The sequence below is a fragment of the Saccopteryx leptura genome, chromosome 3 (assembly GCF_036850995.1).
Source record: "Saccopteryx leptura isolate mSacLep1 chromosome 3, mSacLep1_pri_phased_curated, whole genome shotgun sequence".
In the NCBI taxonomy this organism is placed as follows: domain Eukaryota; kingdom Metazoa; phylum Chordata; class Mammalia; order Chiroptera; family Emballonuridae; genus Saccopteryx; species Saccopteryx leptura.
Genome location: NC_089505.1, coordinates 336,543,882 through 336,555,929, shown reverse-complemented (window position 1 = coordinate 336,555,929; position 12,048 = coordinate 336,543,882). Strand labels below are relative to the sequence as shown.

The 12,048-nt window shown below is 36.8% G+C and overlaps 1 protein-coding gene across 4 annotated transcripts in view; it reads right to left on the bottom strand.

Annotated features, from left to right (window-relative positions):
• Positions 1-12,048, bottom strand: part of VPS13B (vacuolar protein sorting 13 homolog B) — an 887,459-nt gene that overhangs the window by 212,055 nt on the left and 663,356 nt on the right. For all 4 annotated transcript variants that reach the window (XM_066379210.1, XM_066379212.1, XM_066379209.1 and 1 more), the window contains exon 35: positions 11,682-11,819. In XM_066379210.1, coding sequence (XP_066235307.1) covers positions 11,682-11,819 — 138 coding nt within the window. The remainder of the gene's footprint in view (positions 1-11,681; positions 11,820-12,048) is intronic.

The following is a 12,048-nucleotide window of genomic DNA, read 5'->3' as shown; positions in this document are numbered from 1 at the left end:
GTCTTTCTCTCTGTCTCTGGCACACACACAGAAAAATCATACTATTTTTTCCTTTCGTTTTGCCAAGTGAGAGGAGGGGCCATAGAGAGACAGACTCCTGCATGTGCAACCGGATTCCACTCGGCAGCCCCATCCTCGACCTGATCCTCCCATCTGGGGCCAATGCTCTGCCCATCTGGGCCATGCTCACAACCAAGTTCCTGAGGCGGAGGCTCCAGGGAGCAATCCTCAGCACCTGGGGCCAATGCGCTAGAACCAATCGAGCCATGGCTAGAACCTCTCACAGCCATTGAATAGGGAGGGAGGGAGGGAGACAGAGAGAGAGAGAAAGGAAGAGAGAGAGAGAAGGGAGGGGGAGAGGTGAAGAAGCAGATGGTCACTTCTCCTGTGTGCCCTGACTGGGGATTGAACAGGACATCTACACACTAGGCTGATGCTCTATCACTGAGCCAACCGGTCAGGGCCATATTATTTACTCTTCATGTACCACTTTGCAAAATGTTAGGAGGCCATTGGGTCATCTTTTTTTAGGTATCTGACTTCACTTGAGTCAGTCACCTTCAAGATATAGCTGATTAATATTCACTGAGTAATGAATTTAGGAATACAGGGGGTCCTTAGGTTACAACAGTCTTGACATACAATGTTTCGAGTTTAAGATGCTCACTCCCATAAAAACTTAAATTGACACGTGAGTGTTTCGGCTGATGCCGTTAGCATCGTACTTATGGACTACATGGGTGAACTAGTTTGGCTGTGCACGGCGGAAAAATACGCAGTGCAGTGTACAGTACAGTATATTTATGTCCTTTTCCTTTTCCTGTGGCTTAGTTGTGTCTTTATGTTCTAGATTATGATTTTACAGCTGTATCAGGATAGGTAAGTGACTTAGGCTAGGGTGTGTTTCTACTGACACCAAAATTCGGATTATATCACTGTTGTAGGAAGGGAACTGTGTTGTAACCCGAGGAACCCCTGTAAAATAATATATATGCGGAGTTTACCAAAAAATTAAAAACATTAGAAAATAGATATATTTTGGGTAAACAATGTAAATTCACATAAATAAACCTATTTGATTAGTGTTTTATGTATTGAAAAGTTTTTTAAAACAATATTTTACATTATTTAACTATATATTTTTATTCAAATCAAAGATATCTGTAGAAATGGGATATTCAGGATTTTCAGGAATTTTTTAAAAGTAAAAATTATAATTATTTTAACCTATAACACACTAAGTTAATCCATAGAATATAATAAGAAAACAGTATTCAAAATAGGGTTCATCCAATTAAAAGTCAAATACAATTTTAAAACAAAACAAAGCAAAAAAACCAGAGATGAAACCAATCAAAAGCTAGAATAAAATGAGAAAAACTGAAAACTACATGAGTAAAGTAATGAACAGGTTAAACAAGGAAATACTATAGAAATAACTTTAGTAAGAGAAAAAGTATTAGTGGCCATGTGCTTCAACTAGAAACACCAGGAATACCAAAAGAAATGGGAAATGATACTCATAACATTGTGTTTGCTATAATTATGTTACTTAAATTATATGAAGATTGTGGCATGCTAATTATAATAAAATATAAATGATGTGGGAATATTTTCCCATATTTTTTCTTTGTTGTCATTTAAATGTCATTTTATGGCTACAGTGACAGTGTTCAAAAATATGCCTGCAAAGGAACAATGAAAAAAATACCAGGGAGCTAAAATGTTTTTGTAAATGACCCTGGTTAATTAGAAAAATCTGCACCCTTCCCAGTTCTTCTTCTCACATGTCAGCTCTCATTAAATTAAAAAAAAAATTCGTGTTTCAAAGTTAAGAAATCCCATGGTTAACAAAACTCTTAAACTGGGATCAAGTGGGCACATTGCTATGTTTCTGTATGATGTCATACCAAGCAGTTCACAGCTGAATCTGAATTTGTAAGAAATATGAATGATTTTTCAATAAAAGAAGTATCTGATCTAATGGTAATTTTTTCTCTATAGGCTAACTGTGCAGGGAACAGGTGGCCCTGCTTTCAATTATGGAGGGCTAGCATGCAGTGTGAGGCCTGGATTAGTTCACCTTCTCATGGGGAATTTTCCTCGGTTGGGAATGGATTTATTATGGCTTCACACATGGAATAGAGCTCATGTCAGCTGAGGGCAGTGACACATCATATGATTCAAATTAACCTGCTGTGGACTGTTCCGCGGGGCTTAGATTGTGTATTAAAATGACGACATTTTAAAAACAGCTTGAAAGAAACCAGGATTGCTGAACTGCAATGGTTCCAATTTGTTCCAACTAATCTATCACCTGCTGGAGATATTATTCTAGTGGGTTTCTGGTAGCTGCTGTTTTCCAGGTTTCTCCAAGCCACTGACCTTGCTAACGGGTATGACTGTTGCCTCTGAAGGAAGGAGGTCGGGGCTGAAAGAGCTTTGAAGGAGTTTTTGATGTGGAAGTTGGGACCTATCATTTGCTCCACGGTACTATTAAGTGAACAGACGAAATAATGGAATACTCAAGAACTTGAACTCTTTTTCCAAAAACAAATGCTAAAGAGCAGCATTTTTATCACTCTGTTTAGATAAAATAATCCCTGAAAAATCTGAAAGGCTGAGTTCAAAAGCAGTTAAGTTTGCAACTTGATGAAGAAAACCTAAGGGTAGGTACAATACTTATAATCAGAATTTTCTCTACTCCTCAGGGTCATACCTTTTATTGCTACCGCAGCCTTAATTAAATAGCAAGAAAAGAATAAATGAATATATACTCTTTTAAAGATGTAGCACAAAATATTCTTTGGGAATAATCACAACATGTACATATAGATAAAAAAAACTAACGATAATACTGCATAAAAATTAGAAGCGTTATTTTCAATATTAAAAAGCCTTTCTATTTTTTAAGTAAAGGGAATAGTATTGGGGAATATTATTAAGCTGAAGTTTATTTCCCCCATTTGAGCATAAATAATATTCCTCTTAATATACTTTTAGTTAAAATTAAAAAAAATATATAATTTTCTTGAGTTGTCAAAAATCTATAAAATAATACATTCTTAAGGTAAGACATGCTTTAATGTATCCCATTATTCCTATTGATCTCTAAATTAGAAGAGTGACAATCTGGCTGTGTGGTGAGAGAACAGAATTCTTTAATTCAATATATATATATATATATATATATATATATATATATATATATATATATACTTTAAATGAGAAATCAGCTACAGTGAGGACATTTTGTCTACGAGTAAATTCTGTAGCAGTTCAAGTTTCTTAGGTTAGCAGTGGTTCTCAAATTGTGTGCCAGGGTGCACTGATGCACCCTAGAAGATTTCCAGGTGCGCCCTATGGTATTCCAGAGAAATATGTGCCTGCTGGGGACCAAAACACCAGCAGGATTTTTTGAGTTTAGATTTTTGGGGGACAGAGATGTGGGGAATTGGCTGTAAGATGACAGTCTGCCCGACCACCCACCTCACTTGTTCTGTAAAGTTGCAAAAGGCTGTTAAGCTGTGGTGCTGGATTGTTTACACTACCCCCAATGTCCCCCAGAAAAACTGGAGGCAAATTTCTTCTATCCTTTGTTTGGTGTCAAGTTAAGATGATATGTATGGTGGGGTTTTCTGCACTTAACACAATTAAGAGTAAAAAGAGAGGAATTCTTCAATGTATTGGCAAGGAAATGAGAGTTTGCCTTTCAAATATATGCCCAAACATTGAAGAAATTGCTAGGACACATCAGGCTCATGTTTCTCATAAACACAAAAATGAAAAAACTTGCCTGACCAGGCAGTGGCGCAGTGGATAGAGCGTCGGACTGGGATGGGGAAGGCCCCAGGTTCCAGACCCCAAGGTTGCCAGCTTGAGAGCAGGCTCATCTGGTTTGAGCAAAAGCTTACCAGCTTGGACCCAAGGTCGCTGGCTCGAGCAAGGGGAGGGGTTACTCAGTCTGCTGAAGGCCCGCGATCAAGGCACATATGAGAAAGCAATCAACGAACAACTAAGGTGTTGCAATGCGCAACGAAAAACTAATGATTCATGCTTCTAATCTCTCCATTCCTGTCTGTCTGTCCCTGTCTATCCCTCTCTCTGATTCTCTCTCTGTCTCTGTTAAAAAAAAGAGTGCGGAGGACCCGGGTTCGATTCCCGGCCAGGGCACACAGGAGAAGCGCCCATTTGCTTCTCCACCCCTCTGCCGCGCTTTCCTCTCTGTCTCTCTCGTCCCCTCCCGCAGCCAAGGCTCCATTGGAGCAAAAGATGGCCCGGGCGCTGGGCATGGCTCTGTGGCCTCTGCCTCAGGCGCTACAGTGGCTCTGGTCGCAACATGGCGACGCCCAGGATGGGCAGAGCATCGCCCCCCTGGTGGGCAGAGCGTCGCCCCTGGTGGGCGTGCCGGGTGGATCCCGGTCGGGCGCATGCGGGAGTCTGTCTGACTGTCTCTCCCCGTTTCCAGCTTCAGAAAAATGAAAAAAAAAAAAAAAAAAAGAATGAAAAAACAACACATTCATGCTGGGACCTGCCAAATTCACTAACTCTTACATAGAATGTATCTATATATATAAAAAGATAACTTTTTGTTGTTATTAAATTTTTTAACCCCTCTTTTTTACGAATTCTAAAAAGCGTAACTCAAAAAAATGCACCATATTCATGCAAATGGAAATGAAAAAAAAGCTGGGGTAGCAATACTTATATCAGACAAAATGGACTTTAAAACAAAGAATATAGTAAGGATAAAGAAGGCCACTACATAATGATAAAGGGAGCAATCCAACAGGAAGATATAACTATTATAAATATCTACGCACCTAATATAGGAGCACCTAAATATATAAAGCAGACTTTGATGGATTTAAAGGGCGAGATCAACAGCAATACTATAATAGTAGGGGATTTTAATACCCCACTAACATCACTAGATAGATCCTCAAGAAAGAAAATTAACAATGAAACAGCAGACTTAAAGGACACACTAGATCAACTCGATTTAATAGACATCTTCAGAACCTTTCATCCTAATGCAACAGAATATACATTCATTTCAAGTGCTCATGGTACATTCTCTAGGATAGACCACATTTTAGGGCACAAAAGTGGTCTCAACAAATTTAAGAAGATTGAAATCATATCAAGCACTTTCTCAGATCACAATGGCATGAAACTAGAAATGAACCACAACAGAAAAGCTCAAAAATTCTCAAACACATGGAAACTAAATAGCAGGTTGTTAAATAACAAATGGATGAATAATGAGATCAAAGAAGAAATAAAAAAATTCCTAGAAACGAATGATAATGAGCATACAACAACTGAAAATTTATGGGACACAGCAAAAACAGTACTGAGAGGGAAGTTCATAGCATTACAGGCACACTTTAAGAAACTAGAGGCCCTGGCCGGTTGGCTCAGTGATAGAGCATCGGCCTGGAGTGCGGGAGTCCCAGGTTTGATTCCTGGCTGGGGCACACAGGAGAAGCGCCCATCTGCTTCTCCACCCCTCCCCCTCTCCTTCCTCTCTCTCTCTCTCTTCCCCTCCTGCAGACAAGGCTCCATTAAAGCAAAAGTTTGCCCGGGCACTGAGAATGGCTCTGTAGCCTCTGCCTCAGGCACTAGATTGCATCTGATTGCGGCAGAGTGATGCCCCAGATGGGCAGAGCATCGCCCCCTGGTGGGCATACTGGGTGGATCCTGGTTGGGCACATGCGGGGGTCTGTCTTACTGCCTCTCCATTTCCAACTTCAGAAAAACACACACACACACACAAAAGAAACTAGAAAAAGCTCAAATGAACAATTTAACCCTGCATCAAAAAGAACAGCAAGTAAAGCCCAAATGTAGTAGAAGGAAGGAAATAATAAAGATCAGAGCAGAAATAAATGACATGGAGGCTAAAGAAACAATACAAAGGAACAAGGAAACTAGGAGCTGGTTCTTTGAAAAGGTAAACAAGATTGATGAACCTTTAACTAGACTCACCAAGAAAAAAAGAGAGAGGACTCAAATAAATAAAATTAGAAATGAGTGTGGAGAAATAACAACTGACACAGAAATACAAAATATTGTAAGAAAATACTATGAAGAACTGTATGCCAAAAAACTAGACAACCTAGATGAAATGAACAAATTCCTTGAAACATACAACCTTCCAAAAATCAATCTGGAAGAATCAGAAAACCTAAACAGACCGATTACACCAAATGAGATCGAAACAGTTATCAAAAAACTCACCAAAAAGAGAAGTCCTGGGCCTGATGGCTTCACAAGTGAGTTCTACCAAATATTCAAAGAAGAACTAACTCCTATCCTTCTCAAGCTAATTTCAAAAAATTCAAGAGGAAGGAAGACTTTGAAGCTCTTTTATGAAGCGTGCATAATTCTGATTCCAAAACCATGCAAAGACAACACAAAGAAAGAAAACTATAGGCCAATATCCCTGATGAATATAGATCTAAAATTCTCAACAAAATATTTGCAAACTGGATCCAACAATATAGGGAAAAAATCACATACACCATGATCAAGTGGGATTTATTCTTGGGAGGCAAGGCTGGTACAATATTCGCAAATCAATCAATGTGATTCATCACATAAACAAAAAGAAGGAGAAAAACCATATGATAATTTCAATAGATGCAGAAAAAGCATTTGATAAAATCCAGCACCCATTCATGATCAAAACTCTCAACAAAGTGGGAATACAGGGAACATACCTCAACATGATAAAAGCCATCTATGAGAAACCCACAGCCAACATCATACTCAGTAGGCAAAAATTAAAAGCAATACCCTTAATATCAGGAACAAGGCAGGGGTGCCCCCCTTCACCACTCTTATTCAACCTAATCCTGGAAGTCCTAGCCACAGCAATCAGACAAAAAGAAGAAATAAAAGGTATTCAAGTTGGAAAAGAAGAAGTAAAGCTATCATTATTTGCAGATGATATGATATTGTATATAGAAAACCCTAAAGTCTCAGTCAAAAAACTACTGGACCTGATAAATGAATTCAGCAAAGTGGTAGGATATAAAATTCTCAGAAATCAAGGGCATTTTTATATACCAACAATGAACAGTCATAAAGAGAAATTAAGGAAATAATCCCCTTCACTATTACAACCAAAAAAGTAAAGAACCTAGGAGTACATTTAACCAAGGAGACTAAAGACTTGTTCTCGGAAAATTATAAAACATTGATAAAAGAAATCAAGGAAGATACAAACAAGTAGAAGCACATACCGTGCTCATGATTAAGAAGAATAAACATCATTAAAATGTCTATATTACCCAAAGCAATTTATAAATTCAATGCAATACCAATTAAAATACCAATGACATACTTTAAAGATATAGATCACATATTCCAAAAATTTATATGGAACCAAAAGAGAACACGAATAGCCTCAGCAATCTTAAAAAAGAAGAATAAAGGGGGAGGTATCACACTTCCTGATATCAAGCTATACTACAAGGCCATTGTACTCAAAACAGCCTGGTACTGGCATAAGAACAGGCACATAGATCAATGTAACAGAACAGAGAACCCAGAAATAAACCCACAGCTCTATGGACAACTGATATTTGACAAAGGAAGTAAGGGCATACAATAGAGTAAAGACAGCCTCTTTAATAAATGGTGTTGGGAAAATTGGACAGCTATCTGCAAAAAAATTAAACTAAACCACCAACTTATACCATTCACAAAAATAAACTCAAAATGGATAAAAGGCTTAAATGTAAGCCATGAAACCATAAGCATCTTAGAAGAAAACATAGGCAGTAAGCTTTCTGACATCTTTCGCAATGATATATTTGCTGATGTATCTCCACGGGCAAGAGAAATAAAAGACAGGATAAACAAATGGGACTATATCAAACTAAAAAGCTTTGCACAACCAAAGACAATAAAAACAGAATAAAAAGACAAACTACACAATGGGAGAACATATTTGACAGTACGTCTGATAAGGGATAAATAACCAAAATTTATAAAGAACTTGTAAATCTCAACACCAGAAAGACAAACAATCCAATCAAAAAATGGGAAAAAGAAATGAATAGACACTTCTCCAAAGAGGACATACAGATGGCCAATAGGCACATGAAAAAATGCTCAACATCACTAATCATTAGAGAAATGCAAATTAAAACCACAATGAGATATTACCTCACACCAGTCAGAATGGCGCTCATCAATAAAACAATACAGAATAAGTGCTGGGGAGGATGTGGAGAAAAGGGAACCCTCCTGCACTGATGGTGGGAATGCAGACTGGTGCAGCCACTGTGGAAAACAGTATGGAGATTCCTCAAAAAATTGAAAATCAAACTGTCTTTTGACCCAGTTATCCCACTTTTTGGAATATACTCCAAGAACACCATAGAACTGTTCCAGAAGGAGAAATGCACCCCCATGTTTATGGCAGCATTGTTCACAATAGCGAAGATCTGGAAACAGCCCAAGTGTCTGTCAGAGGATGAGTGGATTAAAAAGCTTTGGTACATATATATTGTACTATGGAATACTACTCAGCCATAAGAAATGGTGACATCGGATCATTTACAATAACATGGATGGACCTTGATAACATTATATGGAATGAAATAAGTAAACCAGAAAAAACTAAGAACTATATGAACCCATACATAGATGGGACATAAAAATGAGACTCAGAGACATGGACAAGAATGGGATGGTAATGGGGGTGGGAAGGTGGGGGGTGGGAAGGGAATGAGGAAGGAGAGAGAGGGAGTGGGGGGAGGGGCGGGGCACAAAGAAAACCAGATAGAAGGTGACTGAAGACAATTTGACTTTGGGTGAGGGCTACGGAGCATAATCAAATGTCAAAATAATCTGGAGATGTTTTATCGAAACATATGTACCCTGATTTATCAATGTCACTGCATTAAAATTAATAAAAATAAGAAAGAAAAGAGAAAAAATGTAACATAAAAATATTTTTAATGTCAGAATAAATTTAATTTGTCTTATTTATTTTTTTTAATTATCAGAAAAGCACACTTGGACTTTATATTTTTTCTTTAATATTAGACTTAATTATTATAACATATTTCTCAGAAATTTGTATATAGTGTGCCTACAATTATTTGTAGGATTTTAAATGCACCCCGACTTCAAAAAGTTTGAGAACCACAGGGTTAGTGCTTTGCTTTATTGGAAGTCATCGCAGCTGATGTGTCATTCATACTAATCTTCTTTTAAATAATTTATGAAAGAAAAGTACTCTTGGTTAAAAGAGACTTAGGAGAACTAGACACTCAGACTCTGAAGAACTTAAACCACTCACTAAAGATTGTTTTTAATTTTTTCATTAAAAAAAGTACAATTTAGAAAAACCAATCATCATTCTTTGTATCATTCTCCTTTTCTGGGCCCCCAAATATCTGCCATTTGACCCTCAATACCTGTAAATGACGGTATTAAGAAAATTATATATATTTTTTGTTCTTTTGTATATGAGTAATAAAAAACCCTGGTACAAAAAGTGTCATCTCTGGAGCAACAGCCTCCACTTCACTGGGGAGTTTGTGAGATGTAGAATTTCATCCTTACCTTCCAGGACTATTAACTGACATTTTTATTTTAGCAAGCTCCCCAGAGATGCTTCAAAGTGCATACAAAGAAGTGCTGCAAAATATTTCAGTTCATTTATTTCAGAATTTGAATCTTTGGATAGATTATCACCATTATTAAAGAAATATAAGATTAGAAATGGCATATATGTAATTTGTAATGTAAAAAGTATAAGAAACACAAAGCAAGTATTTTTACAAATAATATTTCTACTATATAGTCACATTATATTCTAGGATTATAAACATAAAATTTTTTATTAATTCATTAATTCAATTTATTTGATTGCCATAAAGATATGGTAAACAATGTGCCATTGATTTTCAGATCCCATTTCTTATACAAACCAATCAATTAAATGTAAACTAGAAGAGAATTTTCTAGCCAAAATGAGTAAAAGAGTGTGCCTAAAAACAAAAGAAATGTGACACTAAAAAAGAGAAAAAGGACGTAAAACCAAATCTCCTAGTTACTTCTCCATTAACTATCCTTATGATCTTACCTTATTTCATCCATTTTAACATGTTCAGTTTTTTACACGTGAACAACTTAGAAGTCAGGAAATGTCTTGCAACTGATGTTGTAAGAAAGAACTATATTATAGCTTATACAGCATACATATTTTTCTTTTTTCTTAGTGGACTTTAAAATGTTTTTTCCTACAACTGGTGGTGGCTTGGATTCAATAAAATATGGTACATCACACTCAGTAACCAAGTATCAGGACTCACGCTCCTCCCAATCCACCATTACCTTACCCCAAAGGCTTCTTCCACTTTAATGACTCCCTTAGCCTTCATTATCAACTTCTAGCTTTCTTTTAAGTATTTAAAACCATGTCTAGATACATAAAATGATTAGAAATAGTTCTTCAGATGTCTGTAATTTAAAATCCCGTCAACAGAGAAACATACTTAAGAGAACTAAGCGAAAGGGCCAGTGTTGGTGGCTTCAGGCTGTTTACTCCAGACATGGTGACAGGCCACCTTCTCCATCTTCGTGATGGATCAAAAGTGCCTTGGCATGCCACAGAACACACACTTAACCACACCACGCAGGATTTTATTCACTCATTAAAATGCATGCCTTTCAGAGTACTGTCATTGTTTTATTCTTCATGAAAAAACGAATATTCTTTTGATGATTAATATGATTTAAAGCACTGTAAGTATAAAATAACAACAACAACAACAACAACAAAAAACAGCCCTGAAATGTAGTACTTTCTATTAAATAAATTGCTAAAATCTCAAGGTGAGGTAAAAATAAGAGAAGGCAGAACATGAGGTGAAGGAAGAAGAAACAGCAGGAAAAAGAAAGAGGGGAGGAGGATAAGGGGAATAGAAAACAAATCTTTAGTTATGCTAAAATTAGTATAGTAAAGAAGTGATCTAGGTTTTGGAAGTCATAAAGACCTGGGTTTAAGTAGATCATCTTCCTCTATGACCTTGGACAATTCCCATCACTTTTCCTTATTCATAAAATAGAGATAATTATAGTGCCTACTCCTTGGATTATAAGAGTGTGTAGAACATTTAGTGTTTGAGAAATAATAAGCATTCAATATACTTTGGTATCTGTATCTAACTAAAACTAGGCATTAATATATTTCAAGTACTTTGCTAAGCAATTTGTCTGTGTACACTACGTATGTATATCATGTGTGTTATCCATCCATCCATCCATCCATCCATCCATCCATCCATCCATCCATCCATCCATCCACATACCCAGCAACCCATCTATTTACCCATCAATCTGTTTTATTCTTTTCATTTACAGGTAAGGGAAATAGAAGATTATATCAACTGCTTAAAGGTCACACAGTTAATTATTAGAAAAGGTAGAAGTAAACTCTTGAGTCTTTGGCTTCCAGTCAATTATTCTTTGTTAAGACTAAAGGTAAGTTTTATATTAATATTCACCTTTTGATCTCTATAATGGGCACACATTTAGAAAACAAATGAACCACTCATTTTGGCAAAGAATATCAAGATTACTAACAGACCCTATGTATGTGTTCACACATTCTCATGAAAGAAAAAGTACATACATTTGAATTATGACTTTCTTACCTGGTCCATTAAGAAAGTCTTTAATTTGTAGCATCACAAGGGAAGGTGGAATACCACTTTTGCTGTCTATTTCTCCAGGTACCGTCTGTAGCCAAACTGTGCAGTAATCAAGGGCTTCAGGCAGAGTCTTCCCAGGGTCTGAAGTAACAAAATTGAAATTAAAAATGTCAATTACATCACAAACATCTCACTTTGTTGTAAGTTTCAGCTGACAAAGAAAAAGGGGTAGTTACTGTATATAACCTTCATTGATTCATTTTATACATACAGTATATTCGTTAGTATAAACAAGTATTTATATGGACAAACAGAAGCTCTCTTTGTACAAGCTGAAAAGATGACACCATGTTTTGCAGAACCAGGCCCA